Below are 21,010 nucleotides of genomic sequence, written 5' to 3' on the forward strand. Positions count from 1 at the left end.
CATCTGGTAAGTCAAGGGGTGACACTATGTATATTTGTAAACAACAGCTGGTGCACGATATCTAAGGAAGTCTCCAGGTTTTGCTACCCTGAGGTTGAGTACCTCAAGATAAGCTATAGACCACACTTTTTACCAAGAGAGTTTTCAACTATATTCTTCGTAGCTGTCTATTTACCACCACAAAACGATGCTGGCACTAAGACCGCACTCAATGAGCTGTATGTGGCCATAAGCGAACAGGAAAATGCTCATCCAGAGGCGGCACTCCTAGTGGCCGGGGACTTCACTGCAGGGAAACTTAAATCCATTTTCCCTAATTCTACCAGAATATTAAATGTGCAACCAGAGTAAAAAAATAACTCTACACCACCTTTATACAACAAACAGAAACACTTTCAAATCTCTCCCTGACCCTCCATTTGGCAAATCTGACCATAATTCTATCCTAATGATTCCTGCTTACAAGCAAAAACTAAAAGCAGGAAGCACCAGTGACTCGGTCTATAAAAAAAAAAATGGTCAGATGAAGCAGATGCTAAGCTAAAGGACTGTTTTGCTAGCACAGACTGGAATATGTTCCGGGATTCCTCCGATGGCATTTAGGAGTACACCACATCAGTCACTGGCTTCATCAATAAGTGCATCGATGACATCGTCCCCACAGTGACTGTACGTGCATACCCCAACCAGAAGCCATGGATTACAGGCAACATCCTCACTGAGCTAAAGGGTAGAGCTGACGCTTTCAAGGAGCGGGACTCTAACCCGGGAGCATATAAGAAATCCCGCTATGACTCCGACAAACCATCAAACAGGCAAAGCATCAATACAGGACTAAGATCGAATCGTACTACACCGGCTCCGACGCTCGTCGGATGTGGCAGGGCTTGCTGACAATTAAAGACTACAAAAAGGTAAGCACAGCTACGAGCTACCCAGTGACACGAGCCTACCAGACGGGCTAAATTACTTTGATGATCGCTTCGAGGCAAGTAACACTGAAACATGCATGAGAGCATCAGCTGTTCCCAGGTGACTGTGTGATCACGCTCTACGTAGCTGATGTGAATAAGACCTTTAAACAGGTCAACATTCCCAAGGCCGCAGGGCCAGGCGGATTACCAGGACGTGTACTCTGAGCAAGCGCTGACCAACTGGCAAGTGTCTTCACTGACATTTCCAACCTCTCCCTGTCGGTGTCTGTAAATCCAACATGTTTCAAGCAGACCACCATTGTCCCTGTGCCCAAGAACACTAAGGTAACCTGCCCAAATGACTACTGACCTATAGCACTCACATATGTAGCCATGAAGTGCTTTGAAAGGCTGGTCATGGCCCACATCAACACCATTATCCCAGAAACCCTAGACCCACTCCAATTTGCATACCGCCCAAAGAGATCCACGGATGATGCAATCTATTTTGCACTCCACACTGCCCTTTCCCACCTGGACAAAAGGAACCCCTATATGAGAATGCTATTCCCTGACTACAGCTTAGCGTTCAACAACATAGTGCGCCCAAAGCTCATCACTAAACTAAGGACCCTGGGACTAAACACCTCCCTCTGCAACTGGATCCTGGACTTCCTGACAGGCCGCCCCCAGGTGGTAAAGGTAGGTAACAACACATCTGTCATGCTGATCCTCAACACGGGGGCCCAACAGGGGTGCGTGCTCAGTCCCCTCTTGTACTCCCTGTTCACTCATGACTTCATGGCCAGGCACAACTCCAACACCATCATTAAGTTTGCCAAATGACACAACAGCGGTAGGCCTGATCAACAACAACGACGAGACAGCATATAGGGAGGTCAGAAATCTGTCCGTGTGGTGACAGGACAATAACCTCCCTCTCAACGTTTTCAAAACAAAAGGAGATGATTGTGGACTACAGGAAAAGGAGGACCAAGCACGCACCCATTCTCGTCGACGGGGCTGTAGTGGAGCAGGTTGAAAGCTTCAAGTTCCTTAGTGTCCACATCACCAACAAACTATCATGGTCCAAGACAGTCGTGAAGAGGGCAGGACAAAACCTATTCCCCCTCAGGAGACTGAAAAGACTTGGCATGGGTCCTCACAACCTCAAAAAGTTCTACAGCTGCACCATCGAGAGCATCCTGACTGGTCGCATCACCACCTGGTATGACAACTGCTCGGCATCTGACCGCAAGGCACTACAGAGGGTAGTGCGTACGGCCCAGTACATCACTGGGCCACCAAGCTTCCTGCCATCCAGGACCTCTATACCAGGCGGTGTCAGCGGAAGGCCCTAAAAATTGTCAAAGACTACAGCCACCCTAGTCATAGATTGTTCTCTCTGTTACCGCATGTCAAGCGGTACCGGAGCACCAAGTCTAGCTCCAAAAGGCTTCTTAACAGCCATAAGACTCCTGAACAGCTAATCAAATGGCAAACCGGACTATTTGCATTGTCCCCCCCACCCCCATTTTTACGCTGCTGGTAATCTCTGTTTATTATCCATGCATAGTCACTTTACCTCTACCTACATGTACATATTACCTTATTTACCTCAACTAACCGGTGCCCCCGCACATTGACTCTGTACCTGTACCCCCTGTATATAGCCTCCACATTGACTCTGTACCGGTACCCACCTATATATAGTCTCGATATTGTTATTTTACTGCTGCTCTTTAGTTATTTTTTACTTTTATTTCTTATTTTTCACTAAACACGTATTTTTCTGAAAACAACATTGTTGGTTAAGGGCTTGTAAGTAAGCGTTTCACTTTAAGGTCTACACCTGTTGTATTTGGCGCATGTGACAAATATAATTTGATACCACCATAGAAATAGAATGAATGTAGAATGTCATTCTTTATGGATACCACCAGCTGCCTCCTGGGCCCTGCTTCTGTTACTAGAGACACAGAGATAAACTGTGGGACATTGTTGGATGGGTGGTAAACATGTAAGTATTTAAATGACTGAGCAGGTAGCTCCCTCTCCTATGTGGTGTGGCCCCAGCCCCTTGTTGCTCCAGGGGGGCCACATATACAGATACAGCCGCCCTCCTCCCTCCCTCCATCTTTCTGTATTCCCCTCATCATTCATCAGGCAGGCCTGAATATTCATGAGGAGACTTCTGGCCTGTGTTCCTGACTGGGGGGGTTAATGGAGCCTCTGGTGTGTGTGTGTGTGTACTGTAATCAAATCACTCCTGCCCCTCATCTCCCACCAGTAGAGCGGGAGCTACGCTACACACATACAGCCCTATGCTAACCTGCTTGGCCACGGCTCCACAGGTAGGAGAGCCTTGGATGTAAAGGGCTCGCTAGTCGCTACGCTAGCAGACAAATAGACGGCCATTATCGTCCATTAACATCCGTGGCTAACGCTGCACACATACTGTGCAGTGGACGATCTCACAATGGTCGCCTCATAGATCATTGATGGAGAGAGGAGTGCTGCTGGGAATGAGAGGACAAAAGCAATAAAGATAAAACTTTTTTTCATCACAGAGAGGAGTAATAATAAACCATTGACATGGGCTGCGTTCCAAATTGCACTCTATTTCCTTTATAGAGCATTACTTTTGACCAGGGCCCAGTTTTATTAGTCATATGTACGGGATATGGATGGTATACATCGTCCAACGAAATGCTTACTTGCAGGTTCCTTCTCGACAACGTAACAGTGATAAGAAATAATAAAAGAATACAAACAAAGTAAATGGCAGTACAATTTATAGTCCAGTATTTACACGTGTATTGGGTAGGGGGCGGGGGATGGGGGAGCAAGTGTATAAATTGAGCTGTATAATAGGAGTGTGGTTGCAGCAGTTGTGATGTGTGTGTTGCATGAATGTACTGCTACTGAACATTAGGAACACCTGCAATTTCCATGACTTAGATTGCCCCAGGTGAAAGCTATGATCCCTTATTGATGTCACTTGTTACATCCACTTCAAATCAGTGTAGAGACAGGTTAAAAAAAGGATTGTTAAGCTTTGAGACAATTGAGACATGGATTGTGTGTGTGCCACTCAGAGAGTGAATGAATGGGCAAGACAAAATATTTAAGTGTCTTTGAACGCAGCATGGTAGTAGGTGCCAGGCGCACCGATTTGAGTCTGTCAAGAACTGCAACGCTGCTGGGTTTTTCATGCTCAACAGTTTCCCGTGTGTATCAAGAATGGTCCACCACCCAAAGGACATCCAGCCAAATTGACACAACGGTGGGAAGCATTTGAGTCAACATGGGCCAGCATCCCTGTGAAATGCTTTCGACCTTGTAGAGCCCATGCCCCGACGAATTCCGAGGGCAAAAGGAGGTGTAACTCAATATTAGAAAGATGTTCCTAATATTTTGTCCACTCAGTGTACATGTGTGCGTATGTCTGTGCGCTTGTTTGTATGAGTGAGTGCATGTATGCTAAGGAGCAGAGAATCAGTCGGGTGGTCAGTTCAAGTGTTCAGCAGTCTGATGGCTTGTAGATAGCAGTGCACTATATAGGAAATAGGGTGCAATTTGGGACAAATCCATAGTCACAGAAATAAATAATATATAATCAAGCGTAATTTCATATTCTTAATTACATAAGGCGTCTCAGAGTAGGATTTGAGTGTTTTTAACAGAAAAGCAATTGCATGTTTGCTATGCTATACCGCTTACAATGTGCTAAACAATATAACAAACATCCCTCAGTGAAAAATGTTGTGATGAGGAGTCAATAGGCAACGGCACACAAAGCTTTCAAGTCATCACATAGGGGGCTAACCATGGCTTACACATGGATATCCTCTAGTACTTTTTGTAAAAGCACATGGAACACCAACAGTAACAGTATGTTTACAGTTTTACATTTTGGTTTAAAATATTGTCCTCGTGAGAATGTTATAGTAGGCCTTGTAAAACAATGATGCAACACACTTCCCCTACCTTTTGCATTTACTTTCTGTTTGTATTATTTCTTGTCGTTGCATTGTCGAGAAGGAACCTGCAAGTAAGCATTTCCTTGGACGCTGTATACCATGTGCATTCCCTCCATACAACTAATAAAACCTGAAACTTTAACATCTCAATAAAAATTACCACAGAGCATATCACAAAAGAAAGAGAAGAAAGCAGTTTTTTTTTTAAGTTAGCGACTGAGTTCAAGCATCTATTATTTATCCCTTCGTCCCTTTAATATTCAGAACTAACTATACTTTTAGTTTCAGTCCTGGAGGCACAGGACAAGCACAGAGCGCATTACACTCGCCCAGTAAGTTTAAATATAAATTGTTGTTGCAGAACACAGCACCGCCACCGAATTAATATGAATATTCCATTTTCATTCTGTATTCCGTTCTTGCTGAGTAAGTGTTGGTAATGTATCATTCTATTCTGCTTCCCGCTTTATGCAAATGGTTTACAAGCAGTTATTAGCACATTTTAGGAATGTATAATGCCAAATATTTTTTTCTTCCTAGAAAGTGGAGCAGTTTGTGTGGGTTCGTGTGTACCCTGCAGGTGAAGGAGACCACACAGGTAAGGCATGATACACTAACAATGGTTGCCCATCCTCTGACTCTCACACCAAACCATTGCTCCCCATCTGAGGAACTCCCTTCCCTCATGGTTCAGCTGTTTCAGAGTGAAAAAGAAAAAGCATGAACAAGATTAACTGCAAAACACTAAGTGATAATAACTAAACCCTGCCTCTCAGTATGTATGATGCAATCCATCGTGAACCAACCAACCATTATCAGACAGGCCAGACCAGATAAGCAAGTCCACAGAGTCGTCAGCACACACTACAGTCATAGTTCACAAATTACTGAATGTACGTACATGGTATGGGTTGTTTGCCTCTGAAAGCCAGTAATTAATTTCTGCATCTTGCTGTCATCCCTTCATGACAGTTGATAAAGGTGTTTAGGCAATGAGAGATTCCCGTCGGTGAGAGGTTACATGTGTGTTGTGCTAATACCAGGCACTGAGTTGTACTACTCTGTTCACCTGCTCCGAGGTGAAGTGTACCATAGGTACAGATCTAGGGTCAACTTCCACTTCCACACTCATAACCTTAACCAGTAGTGGGGAAAACGCATAACTGACCAGAGGTCTAGGTCTAGTTCACCCTGCCCCTATCCACCCAAACACAGGCTCCACCCAGACGTAGATATTTTCATGATGTATATTAACGTTGACATCATTGGGCCTTACCTTGTCTCGGTCCTCCACCAGGTCAGTAAGCAGGTCATCCAGGTCCAAGATGCCCCCGTCACAGTACTCCATGCGGTGGGTCCGAACCAGGAAGTCCTCCCCATTCTGGTAGGCACATGGAAAACATGGAAACATTAGCCTGATAAGTACCTGATCGGGTGGTTATTGGGTAAAAACACACTTTATGGTCCTGTATGGCTCAGTTGGTAGATCATGGCACTTGCAACGACAGGTTTGTGGGTTCGATTACCGGGGCTAGCCATGCATAAAATGTATGCACACCTGACTGAGTCGCTTTGGATAAAAGCAGCCGCTAAATTGTATACATTTACACTTCTGAAAAGCAGAAGTTTGTTGAAATGGTACCTTTTGCAACCTGCTAATATGAATACAGTAAACTGCAGCAAAAGTGTCATTTCCTCAAACCTTCATAAGACAAAACTGGGTTATGACGCGCCAAATGGCTGCACACTGTTTCATCTTTACAGATTCAGAAATATGGTTGGGAAAAGGTTAACACATTGTGTATGTCTTGTTTTTGTTTACTTGCCTCATTATTTTTCGTAACAACAGGTGATCAAAATTTATGACAATAGCCCATTACAGCAGTTGTGTTTGTGTAAGTGGTGTTGGGGGCGTGTGTGTCTGAGAACAGATAGGAACCATATTCCTGGTATCTTTTGTTCAGGACACAATCTGAAATCTGTGCCATTTTACTAAACAGTAGTGCTGAGCGATTAGTGCTTTTTTAAGATTCGGTTTCAGTTCAATTACGGTTTCGATAATATTTTTTTACATTAAATGCACTATGCATTATGTGGGTTGAATGCTATAACACAGAATAAAACAGTTACTAAAAGTCCCATGATGGTAGTGACTGTCCATTACTGCTTATCACTTAACCATCATTTATCCATATTACTTTACTCAAATATTTCAGTTGTGTTTATTACATTTGTTTTATTTGATAACTTTATTTTATTCCAAGTCATCTCATCTCTATATATCTGCTGCCTATGCTGTCTGACAAAATCACTATCGTAGTAGTTCTTCAAAGTAAATAAGGCATACTTGTTGAATACCAACTACCAAACCCTTCGATCATGTATTTTCAAGTCTATCCACCTTGATCGCACATTCTTCTGTGCCTTTAAGATATCAGTAGCAGGTGTAAAAGAAACAAACCGAACAAGTAGTCGCGCAATGCATTATGGTCATTGTAGTTAATTACCCCGTTTTCTGAGCTAAACTATGTAGAATATTGGCCTGCTGGAAACTACAACTCCCTACTACGTCACACAGTTCGGCCTTGATCTGATTTATCTCTAGAGAAACTCAGCAATGTGTGCATCTAGCTCAGAAAATCATGAACAAAATAGAATTCAAATAATTGAACTGACATTGGTCAATTAGTCGTTTAAATAAATAATAATAACAACACTACTAAACAGTATTGTCTGAGAGGTGGCCACACAACACTAGCTTCCCCTTTTTGTGGCCAACAGGTTAAATGCACAAAAAGCAAGAATTGGAGAAGTTTAAGATGTAGGGCTCTATTTTCAGCTGGCGTTAAGGTGGCACTAGCGTCAAACGTACATTAGTTTGCAATTTCATTATGTACAGTGCCTTGCAAAAGTATTCATCCCCCTTGGCATTTTTCCTGTTGTGTTGCATTACAACCTCTAATTTAAAATTGTTTCTTATTTGGATTTCATGTAATCAACATACACAAAACAGTCCAAATTGGTTAAGTGAAATGAAAAAAAATAACTGGTTTAAAATTATTTTTTTTAAATTAAAAATGGAAAAGTGGTGCGTGCATAAACTCAGCAAAAAAAGAAACACCCCTTTTTCAGGACCCTGTCTTTCAAAGAGAATTCGTAAAAATCCAAATAACTTCACAGATCTTCATTGTAAAGGGTTTAAACACTGTTTCCTATGCTTGTTCAATGAACCATAAACGATTAATGAACATGCACCTGTAGAACGGTCATTAAGACACTAATTAAGTCTCAGCTATGAAAACGTACGACCCTAAAGAGGCCTTTCTACTGACTCTGAAAAACCACAAAAGAAAGATGCCCGGGGCCCCTGCTCATCTGGTTTTGTCTCACCAGGGGTGATGGTTGGATTCGCATTTATCGTCGAAGGAATGAGCGTTACACCGAGGCCTGTACTCTGGAGCGGGATCGATTTGAAGGTGTCGGGTCCGTCATGATCTGGGGCGGTGTGTCACAGCATCATCGGACTGAGCATGTAGTCATTGCAGGCAATCTCAACGCTGTGCGTTACAGGGAAGACATCCTCCTCCCTCATGTGGTACCCTTCCTGCAGGCTCATCCTGACATGACCCTCCAGCATGACAATGCCACCAGCCATACTGCTCGTTCTGTACGTGATTTCCTGCAAGACAGGAATGTCAGTGTTCTGCCATGGCCAGCGAAGAGCCCGGATCTCAATCCCATTGAGCACGTCTGGGACCTGTTGGATCGGAGGGTGAGGGCTCGGGCCATTCCCCCCCCCAGAAAAGTCCTGGAACTTGCAGGTGCCTTGGTGGAAGAGTGGGGTAACATCTCACAGCAAGAACTGGCAAATCTGGTGCAGTCCATGAAGAGGAGAGGCAGTGCAGTACTTAATGCAGCTGGTGGCCACACCAGATACTGACTGTTACTTTTGATTTTGACCCCTCCCTTTGTTCAGGGACACATTATTCCATTTCTGTTAGTCACATGTCTGTGGAACTTGTTCAGTTTATGTCTCAGTTGTTGAATCTTGTTATATTCCTACAAATATTTACACAAGTTAAGTTTGATGGAAATAAATGCAGTTGACAGTGAGAGGATGTTTCTTTTTTGCTGAGTTTATATTCACCCCTTTGCTATGAAGCCCCTAAATAAGATCTGGTGCAACCAATTAGCTTCAGAAGTCACATAATTAATTAAATAACGTCCACCTGTGTGCAATCTAAGTGTCACATGATCTGTCACATGATCTCAGTAAATATACACCTGTTCTGAAAGGCCCCAGAGTCTACAACACCACTAAGCAAGGGACACCACGAAGCAAGCAGCACCATGAAGACCAAGGAGCTCTTCAAACAGGTCAGGGACAAAGTTGTGGAGAAGTACAGATCAGGGTTGGGTTATAAAGACATATCTGAAACTTTGAACATCCCACGGAGCACCATTAAATCCATTATTAAATAAATTGAAAGAATATGGCAACACAGCAAACCCAACACTTCTCATCACCAAGAGAACACCATCCCCACAGTGAAGAATGGTGGTGGCAGCATCATGTTGTGGGGATGTTTTTCATCAGCAGGGACTGGGAAACTGGTCAGAATGGAAGGAATGATGGATGGTGCTAAATACAGGGACATTTTGAGATTGGGATGGAGGTTCACCTTCCAGCAGGACAATGACCCTACACATACTGCTAAACAACACTTGAGTGGTTTAAGGGGAAACATTGGAATGTCTTGGAATGGCCTAGTCAAAGCCCAGATCTCAATCCAACTGAGAATCTGTGGTATGACTTAAAGATTGCTGTACACCAGCAGAAGCCATCCAACTTGAAGGAGCTGGAGCAGTTTTGCATTGAAGGATGGGAAAAAGTGGCTAGATGTGTCAAGCTTATAGAGACATACCCCAAGAGACTTGCAGCTGTAATTGCTGCAAAAGGTGGTTCTACAAAGTATTGACTTTGGGGGGGGTGAATAGTTATGCACGCTCAAGTTCAATTCTTTTGTCTTATTTCTTGTTTGTTTTACAACAAAAAATATTTTGCATCTTCAAAGTGGTAGACATGTTGTGTAAATCAAATGATACAAAAAAAAAATCAATTTCAATTCCAGGTTGTAAGGCAACAAAATAGGAAAAATGCCAAGGGGGTGAATACTTTTGCAAGCCACTGTAAAAACTGGTGCATTGGCATTTTCCAGCCCTAACGCTGGGTTCAGCAATTTACCTGTCTTATATCAGCACGCTTGCACTCAGATGGGCGGGGTGGAAATATTTGAGAGCTGATAGGGATATTTATGTCCAAACAAAAGTTTTAGCAGAAACGAAGTTGGTTATGGCATGAATTTTCACAGCGGAAACGCAGCCTATCCACACTGCCCATATACACATGGAACAAGAGTAGCCTAATGTGCTTTTGGTGCCTGTATTCTTCATATTTAGAAACAAAAACTAAATGTTTTTCCCAAGGATAACCTCCCCTCTCAATTAAGGCTTTTTTTGTGTCTGCCCAATGCAATCGCAAAGTAGTCAAGACTGTCGATAAAGGGATTGGCTCTTGAGACCGCTTGCAAATAAATGTTAATCACCAAAGCTTTATTAAAATATCAAGTTTGAGAGGAGTAAAACAGTGAGCCGACATTCCCTTTTTAGCTATGCATTGTAGGCAGGGTCACATTATTTTAGCCAAGCAGGCCCCATTTTAGATGTGCGTAAAACCTTCCATAGTCTGCATTGTTTTAATATTATACGCCCACGGCGGAAAATGATGGTGCCTGTAAGTGTGACATAGCCTATTTAAAACAAGTGGTTTCGTTTTGTTTAGAATTTGTTAGGCCTTATCAAAAACTAATTTAATCTTGTTTATTGACAATGTTTGGCATGTCCATGCTCAGCCATAATGCAATTTACAGTAGGCCTAGCCCCAGTAGGCCTAGACATACAGTTACTTAACAATGTGGACTGCAAATGGGTTCTAGTTAGGCCTACATTTTGTTATTTCGTTTCTGTAAGCCATTTAAACTACAACGGACTAACATTGGAATTAGATTTGATTCCAAGGCAAAACATAAAATACCATAAATACACAACCTGAAACAACCACATATTTTGCCATTGATCACATCCTGATTGCCCAGTGAGGGTCACACCCACAACTTGTTTATTTATCAAAACCCATCCCTTTCGCGCCAACGTCAGCAAGTACGCCAATAACTGTGAAACTGAAAATAGCAAAAATATTTGACACGCCCCTGAACCTATAGCGCTACCGCCTATGCTTAGAGTTACCATTGTGTTAGGTTTGTTCAAATAGAGTCCCTAATGTTGCGCGGAGAATAAGTGTCAAGCTTCATACAACACAAATCACATCAGATTGACCCTGCTAACAGCTCGATAATATTTACAATAGCAAGTGTGTAGGCAACTAATAGGCCAATAGTCTCAGTGTTTTAGTGGATCATTAGTGGAGCTAGCCTGGGTTCCAGACTGGTAACCCGGCGTCAGTGGAGCATCATCATGTTACGAATGGGCCTCTTGCTCTACTGCATCCAAGTCAGGCTTACACTACCAATAGGGGTCTGGCTTTAACAATGACCCATGACAGAGAAAAAAAGTAAATTCTCTTAAAACAAATAGTTAGTCAAGCTGTAATCTCAATGCCAGACACAGAGCGAGCCTCTATTTTCCTTGAGTGGTACTGTATGGGTACCAGAATGATACAACCACACTTGATAGTGCTATAAAATAGAACAATTGAGAAATAGAGATATTCAAATGTACAAGCGTAAATTGATTGTGAATTATAACAAAAAGCTATATGTGTGTTTGGCTCAACAACACACACGGACACACACGTCGTCGAGGGTAGTCAGTGTTACCTTGTGGGAGCAGAGAAACGGATTTAGGTTTACACAGATCCTCTCTCACACAAACGCATCAAAACAAGAACCCAACTGTAGGCCATCTAATCTCCAGGCATAGCACGAATAGCTCCCTTGAAAAACAGGTTTCACCTGTGGGAAGACCTGCACATTTTTCTCCCTGAGCAGGTGCATGGCACAGTTGTAGGAGGGTGAAGTTTCCCTGAGGTACAGATATAAGATCACCTTCCCCACCCCCAATCCAAACCTTAACCATTAGTGGGTAAAATACTAAAGTGACCCAGGATCAGCATATCAGGGCAACCTCACCTTGCAACCTTCAGGAATGGAGACTGTCGATTAATTCCTCTGTCACTGGGAGAGAGCCAAAGGAAACACCCATAACACTAGAGAGGGAGACACTGCACCTGACTGCTTATTCAAATCACTCTGTGCATATTACTATGCATTAGGCATTAGCCTAATTGGCATATTTCAGCTAGCTCTCTTGATATATGCATACTCCCATTTGGTTAGTATGTAGATTATTTTGCCAAACATCTCAAGGCACTTAAAAAAAATGGAATTATTGTTTTACCTAGTTTCTACCACTCTTCCTTAATCCTGTCTCACTCGGTGACACTTCAAGAGTATATTGAAAAACAAAATCAGGACAGAAAAATCTGTCTTAAGTTCTTGTTGTCAAACTCCATAAATTCCCATGTATCATGGACATTCACATTTCTTGGGTCCCCTTCAAACCAATGGGACATGTGGCAATGGTGGATCAGTCAGCAATAGAATTAGGCCTAACAGTGACAGTCAGAGGGTACATTTCGGGAAATTACACCGCTAAGTCGCCCATTTGAAGCAATATCTCGAGAGCGTTGAAGCGCATAACGATTAGCGAAGCGCTTCGTCGCTAAATTCGGGGCGCTGGTTTTTCACACTTTAATCCTCCCAACACAATTACACAGCTGAAGGGAAATGTGTTGGATTAGCGTAAGAGAAGAAAAAGCATTAATGAACAAGCCAATAGAAAGCTATGGAGTACCTCAGAGGAAGTACAAGAGAAAGGGAACTGTAATGAACATAGCACTTTAATGTATTATTAGAAGGGAGAGGAACAGCAGCATAGGAAGTAGTGCTTTGCTCTAGCTACAGTACATAGGAAGTAGTGCTTTGCTCTAGCTACAGTACATAGGAAGTAGTGCTTTGCTCTAGCTACAGTACATAGGAAGTAGTGCTTTGCTCTAGCTACAGTACATAGGAAGTAGTGCTTTGCTCTAGCTACAGTACATAGGAAGTAGTGCTTTGCTCTAGCTACAGTACATAGGAAGTAGTGCTTTGCTCTAGCTACAGTACATAGGAAGTAGTGCTTTGCTCTAGCTACAGTACATAGGAAGTAGTGCTTTGCTCTAGCTACAGTACAGACAGTGAAAGTGGTTATAGAAGTGTCAGCACGATAATGTAAAAAGGGTATTGGAGAAAGCGTGAGTTTGTGAGAAACCCGTATAAGACTTTGGATGCCCACTTCTCGAACAGCAACAACTGTATGAGAGGAAAATGCCAAGCTGTCAAATGTCAACACAAGGCAGGTTACAATTGACACTGGTTTATTCGACAAAAGCAATGTCTCCCCAAATTTTTTGGGATCCGTTCGACAGGAGTACAGTTATTTTGTTTCATTTTATTTATTGCGACAAATTATGGAAAATGATGTGATTCTCGAATAAACGATGATTGCCAAATAATTTGTGAGGCGGGGCACGTGAAGCTCCACTTCACGTTTCATTCTGCTAAATCAATGTTTTAACTATAAATATAACGTTTCTTTGCAGGATCCTTGAACTGACTTTCAAGAAACGCTAAATTGCATCGCCTTGCATTTCTGGTTGGCTGGATGCAAGTTTCACCATCCAATTATTACAGATCTACAGGAGGGCAAGTTTCACCATGGCATGAGAATTATTAGAATAATGGCAAATATTACTCAATTTGCATTCTACGCTTGCTGGCTTTTGCGGGCGACCTGAGACATGAAACAGATAGGTGAGAGGGCATACAAGCTGATGCCAATTTAATAATGCGCAATTTGCCTAAATGGGTAATGGAAACACATCAACCACTTTTCTTTTTCAACGCTAGTTTTTTTTTAAAATTATTATTATTATTATTTTATTTTTTTTAGGTGTGACGTCATTACTTCCAGCTGTTTTTATAGAGACAAGATTGTTAAATGGAAATGCACCATAGCAAGCAATTGTCAAATCTATTTTCTATGTAAACTTTATAAATGTCGACAACAGTGGCGGTCGGTGCCGTTTAAGATGAGGGAGGACAATATATTTTTTTATGAGCATGGCCTTATTTCTTTTATAGCATATTCCATTCACCCAGCTCAATGTAACATCGGTTACAGGCTTCAGGTTCAGGCTACTACATGATACTCAAATTTTTCCTGTACCCATCGTGAAGTTGCTACAACTTAGCCTATGAATGAACGCTTACAATATAGGTGCACATTATTATTATTTGACCATGCTGGTCATTTATGAACATTTGAACATCTTGGCCATGTGCTGTTATAATCTCCACCCAGCACAGCCAGAAGAGGACTGGCCACCCCTCATAGCCTGGTTCCTCTCTAGGTTTCTTCCTAGGTTTTGGCCTTTCTTGGGAGTTTTTCCTAGCCACCGTGCTTCTACACCTGCATTGCTTGCTGTTTGGGGTTTTAGGCTGGGTTTCTGTACAGCACTTGGAGATATCAGCTGATGTAAGAAGGGCTATATAAATAAATTTGATGAAGAGAATTTTCAGTAATCAAGGTGACAGACCGTGACAAACATCACTTCCTGTCATCACTTCCAGTTGAACGCGGAACGAGGGATAGCTCAGTTTGTTGTTTTGGAAAGTTTTGAAAGTCTATTGAAAAAGTTCATTTCCCGTAACGCGTTTGGGATCAGTTGCTGGGAGCGCTACCATCTGTCCAGCGATCCTGCCAACCAAGGCAGAGTCTGAGGAGGCAGCCTAGCTGCTAGCTAGCTACCCATCAAGCTAGCATGGATTTGTTGAGGGCTTTAACACAGCCCGCGAAGCGGTTAGCCATTGTGGATGGAACTGCGTATTTTCCCAGTCGTGTGGTTGTCTAGACCCCTTCTGCAACCTGCCCTGTTTGGAACTGCGAGGAGTCAGAGCATAACCTATATTGTTACCACAACAAAGACCAAAGTGGGCGGGAGCACTGTTGAGGACAGTGGTATAAGGTGAAGGATCTTTAAAAAATAAATAAAAATAAATAAATCAAGTGTTTCACATGCAGTTGGTTACAACAAGAAAAAAGCAACAATAAAATAGTGTTTTGTCCAAATACTGGTGGAGTCAACTAATAAAAGAATGGACGACCTGACCAGAGAGGTCCAGAACCTGAAGAACAGTTTGCAGTTCCCCCAGGGTCAGCTCATTGAGTTTAAACAGGAGAATGGCAAGATGAAAACAATCTGTAAGTCATTGAGAAGTGGCATCAGTTCTGTACGTGAATCCATGATAACAATGACAGAGAAATCTGATTATCTCAAGGGACAATCACAGCAGAACAACATGATTGTGGACAGAATTACAGATTCTCCACGGAGACCTGGACAGAGTCTGAGGACAAAGTGAGGGAAATTATCTCGGAAGATGGACCACAGGAAGATTGTGGTGGAGCGCACCCACAGGACTGGAATATCCACCAAGCAATACAATACTCTTATTATGGTGGGAGATAATAATACAGTTTAAAATACCTCTATGGACCGTAAAGGAAATCACACAACAAACTATGACCCTCATGCATTTTAGGAAATCACAAATGTCATGGATATATTGGAGGCTTAAATATCCTGACCTAGTGAGATATACATGGTGGAGGCTCAATCAAGCTAGTCATCCTGACTTCTTTCTTATGTCATTCTCTCTGGCACAAAAACGTTTAAAAAGTGTTGATATTGGACAGAATGCGGTCGGACCATCAAATAATTGGCATACATTATGCCAGAAGACATGGATTACAGGCAACATCCACACCGAGCTAAAGGCTAGAGCTGCCGCTTCCAAGGAGCGGGACACTAATCCGGACACTTATAAGAAATCCCGCTACGCCATCAGACGAACCATCAGAACAGGCAAAGCTGCAATACAGGACTAAGATTGAATCCTACTATACCGGCTCTGACGCTCATCAGATGTGGCAGGGCTTGAAAACTATAATGGATTACAAAGGGAAACCCAGCCGCAAGCTGCCCAGTGATGCGAGCCTACCAGACGAGCTAAATGCATTTTATGCTCGCTTCGAGGCAAGCAACACTGAAGCATGTATGAGAGCACCAACCGTTCCGGACGACTGTGTGATCACGCTCTCCATAGCCAATGATAACTTGTTTTTAACTAGGGCAGAATAATTTTTGAACAGACTTTTCCCGACAATACATAAAGTGCATTCGGAAAGTTTTCAGACGGACTTTTTCCAAATATTGTTACGTTACAGCCTTATTCTAAAATGTAGTAAATTGTTGATTTTCTTCATCAATCTAAACACAATACCCCATAATAACAAAGCAAAAACAAGTGTAACATTTTTTGCAAATGTATAAAAAAATACAAAATATCACATTTCAATAAGTATTCCGATCCTTTACTCAGTACTTTATTGAAGCACCTTTTGCAGCGTTTACAGCCTCGAGTCTTCTTGGGTATGACTTGGCACACCGCATTTGTAGAGTTTCTCCCATTCTTCTCTGCAGATCCTTTCAAGCTCTGTCAGGTTGGATGGGGAGCGTTGCTGCACAACCCTTTTCAGGTCTCTCCAGAGATGTTAGATCGGGTTCAAGTCCGGGCTCTGGCTGGGCCACTCAAGGACATTGAAGCTTGTCCTGAAGCCACTCCTGCTTTGTCCTGGCTGTGTGCTACAGTGGTTGCTCCACTAAAAGTTTTGCGATTATGCTGCGAGACTTAGAGGTAATTTGTGGTTTAGTACGGTACCCTGCGTCACAACTTCATTGCTCCAGACCAGCGCATGGGGGAGTTAGAGCACTGATTGTGATTTTGGGTCCTACAGTGTCTCGAACTGACAATGAATGGGCGACATAAATCTAAATAGAAACTGATAATTGTGCACAACTTCAGTATTACTTACTAAAACTGTTGTTACACTAAGGTTTTTATGTTTTTATTAGGATTATTTTTCTCTTACTGTAGTACTGTAACCCATTTCCGACCTGTCACGTTGTTCAGCGCCTGTGTGGCGCAACGATCTAAGACACAGCAAGCTGTGTTGCTACATATGCTGGTTCAATACCCGTGCCGGCCTCGACTGGGAGACCCATGAGTTGACTGTAGGTTTTTCGTTTCTCTCCCTCTAAAAACAGAAATAAATCATTCTAAATAACAAACTGGCTTTATTTACAAATCAGTAACAATGTCTCACCCCATGTTCAAGAATGACCTTTTTCCTCGCTCATTTTAAGTTATTTGAAAACAAAATCTCCAAAATAGTTATTTTTTAAACAAAGCTATTATTATTATTATTAATAATTTAGATTTATATAAAAGCCCCTTGGATATTCTCACAAATATATTATTAACCCTGTTATTAGCAGGACAATATATATATTGATCAAGGCTGCCGAGTGGCACACAATGGGATTGCCTTGCAGTTCTCCAGCTGTATCCACTGAAAGCGCTTGAGGTTCAAGGCACGAGGGCAGGGGGCACGGGATGGGCCGCAGAGAAGACGGACCTAGACCATGGGGAAGGGAGGAGGAAGAAAGGGGAGGGGAGGTGGACCCCCACCCCACCACACTGGGTAGCACAGAGCAACACTTTAAGGGGCATTGCACTAATAACGGAGCTGACTAGGGAAACGTTGCTGCTGTTCTTAGTGCCAGTCTGCACGTTCAAACCAAAACAATTTAACTAATAATGGCATCTTTATGCTTTCGTTAATAAAATAATGATAAAAATACTCTTTCAAAAAGCCAATGTTTATTTAGTTATGGATACATAACGAATTACAATGGGAATAAACATCACTGAATTACAGAAATATTGGAACAAAGTTGTCTAATGAAGGTAAACAAATTGTTGCTTACTGGAAAAGACTTTCAAACACACACGGTCACGTTGTACAGTGCCATTATGGCTATTAGCAGGTAGCTGGACAATAGACTTGCCTAGGAGGGTAGGGGGAGAATTCTATCGTCAAATGTATTTCTTAGTTAGGTTGGCTGTATTACAACCGGCCGTGACTGGTTACAATTTCAGTTTAATCCACCAGAAAAGACAAAACAAATAATAGAACAAAAAGTATTATTATTATTATTATTATTATTATTATTATTATTAATAATAATAATAATAATAAGTGTCACATCCGACCGTGATTGGGAGTCCCATAGGGCGGCGCACAATTGGCCCAGCGTTTCTCTCCCTCTAAAAACAGAAATAAATGTTTTGGCCTTTATTTAGATTACAATCGCTCACGTTCGTTTTTTTGAAAATGAAATAACCTCCAAAATATCATTATATATTATCAAGTTGATGGCACAGTCATATAGCCCGGCACCTACATACAGCTGGGTGACTCACTCATTCATGGATTTGTATCAAAATAATTAAGTACCAACATGCTTTCTGATAGTCTTTAATAAAGAAATGTTTTGGTTATCCTGACCTGGACACCATGTACAGTCTTATCAAAAAATATGACATGCCTGGACACCAATATACCGTTACCAACACCCCTCTGTATTCTGATACCTTGTGGATGGGGGCTTCGGAGTGGATGGGGGCTCCCGCAGTGCAAAATGCATTGCTACAGATGCAGGTTTGATACCCGTGCAGGCCGCCACCGGGAGGCCCATGAGGCTGCTTTTGGTTTTAATTTAGAATCCTCCAATCCTCTATATGTAATTATTGGTGGAGAGTCAGGTCATATTTTTCGATATTCTGTTGGTCTACCGTAGGCGACATGAGTCTCAACAGTGTTGAGTAATGTGCTGTTAAAAGTGGTGTAGGTATTATTTATTTAAAACGCATATTGAAGTTAGAAGCAATAGGATTTGAAGCAATAGCCTACAACTATTTTAGCACCATTTCACGCTGCTCTGAGACAAGCATGGGGACTGGTCTTGATAAATCAATTAGATTTTTATTTCCACTGAATCTCCATTTGGGTATTGGTTAGACTACAATTATACAATTAGGGTGTAGAAACGTTATGCTCTTAGTGTAACCTGTATTTAACTAGTCAAGTCAGTTAAGAACAAATTCTTATTTACAAGGACAGCCTACTCCTTCCAGCCTACTCCTCCCCGTCAATGAATTGAACCCCGGTCTCCCGCGTGTCCGCACGACACAGGGATTCTTTAGCTAAATAACCAAGTACTGTAGCCTACTCCCGACCGTCACGTTGTACAGCGCCATATTTTCCGTTCCATCCTAATGGAAACCCAGGTTTTTTTTTTGTTTCCCTTGGAATAGAAACACCATAATATTAATCAAATTAAGCTACATTTCTTAAAATCAGTCCCATATACTATGTTCTTTTAAAAAAAAGGTTTTAAATTCTCTAGTACAGACACTATTGAAGGCTATCAAATGCCCCCTGGTGGTCATTCCAGCACTAACTAGCATTAATGGTACCAGTGGTTGGCAGTTAAATAACGTGCCATAGAATTCTGCGGCACCATGCAAGCTGTGCCACAGTACACTGCAACTTTTCATTTCAAGTTCAAGCGTACCGTTAACTAACATTAGTTGGCTGACTCGCTAGCTAACGTTACGTGTATGATCTGTTTGGTAATATTATTCGTATCTCAGAGCCATTTGCATTGCTAGTTATAGCCTAATGTTAGCTAGCTAGCTAACATTGAACCTGGTTGGTTAGCTACCTAAAGATTCAAATGATGTCCAGGTAAAGGGCTCATCTGAGAGGGATGAGCTGCTAGGATTCGCCAAGATGGTAGCATGTCAAGTCGTTTGTCTGTGACTAGTACATTTTTACCTACTAATAAACTATTTATTTATGGCTGAGTAACTTCCTTGTTGTGTAGTGCAAACGATGTTATTTTTTCTGCTGTAAAGATTACGGGTCTTCCGCAACTTTGCACTTCAACTCGGCACTGAAGTTTACCAAAGTAACCCCATCTCTGGCTGGCCTGAGTTCCTTCTTCATCCACGGAGTGTCTCGTCTAAGCCGCTCCTTTTTGCTCTTCGTCTGGCTGTCAGTGGCAGCTCAACAATCCCCAACCCGCTCTCTCAATCGACCTCGACACCCAATCTACTCACACGTGAAATACTCACATTCAGACTTACATATACGCTGTCCCTCTCTCCCCTTACCTTCATTGGGCTCTATTATTTACATTTGTCAGAGAAAGTGACAATTTTCGTGGTATTGCTTTGTGCACTGACTTTAACGAGATCTGGAGAAAACGAACATTGTCGCTGGGTGAGTACATCTGACAATGTGGTCTCCCGTCCATTGGACATTTTGTTTGCAGGAACTCGCTCTTTTTCACTCGTTCCACTCGTCCAAGTGCCGATGTATTTGTGGCATGATGTGAACATTACGAATTTGTGTCACTACCAAAGTCTAATGGTTTTAAATGACTGTTTTGTATTGTCTGGAAACTCACTTGTGGACTTCGCTTGCAGTAGGTCTCTTAAAAAAGAGAAGCCGTGCAAAGTTATTAAACAGAGGTGCCTAGTTATTCTTTTATTGTTGATATCAGGTAACGTGCAGCCTAACCCTGGCCCTGATATGCAATGTCTCCAAACCCCCTCTGATTTTAAATCAAGATCTGGTCTTGGTATTTTTCATTTAAATGTACGCAGCCTGTTGTCAAATGGATGGGGTTAGGATTTGGGCTAAATCAACTGATGCTGATATAATTGTGTTTTCTGAAACCTGGCTCAGCAAGTCTGTTCTTGATACGGATATTTGTATAACTGGTTACAATGTTTATCGCACTGATCGGGTTAAGAAAGGTGGGGGTGTGGCTATATATGTAAAAACGAAATTCCCTGTAAGTGTGGCAAAGTCTGAAACTATTTGTAAACAGTTGGAATTTCTTGCTTTGAACATTGAGGTTTCAAAGGGTCTTTCTATAACTGTGATTGGCTGTTATAGACCCCCCTCTGCTCTCGGTGATGCATTTTCTTCTTTGACACACCTTATGTCTAAACTTCTTTA

The 21,010-nt window shown here is 42.1% G+C and overlaps 1 protein-coding gene across 1 annotated transcript in view; it reads right to left on the reverse strand.

Moving 5' to 3' along the window:
• Positions 1-21,010, reverse strand: part of LOC115179418 (partitioning defective 3 homolog B) — a 197,880-nt gene that overhangs the window by 167,678 nt on the left and 9,192 nt on the right. Inside the window, exon 2 of the mRNA XM_029740918.1 lies at positions 6,174-6,278. Within this exon, the coding sequence (XP_029596778.1) occupies positions 6,174-6,278 (105 nt within the window). The remainder of the gene's footprint in view (positions 1-6,173; positions 6,279-21,010) is intronic.

Source organism: Salmo trutta, chromosome 39 (assembly GCF_901001165.1).
Source record: "Salmo trutta chromosome 39, fSalTru1.1, whole genome shotgun sequence".
Taxonomy (NCBI): Eukaryota; Metazoa; Chordata; class Actinopteri; order Salmoniformes; family Salmonidae; genus Salmo; species Salmo trutta.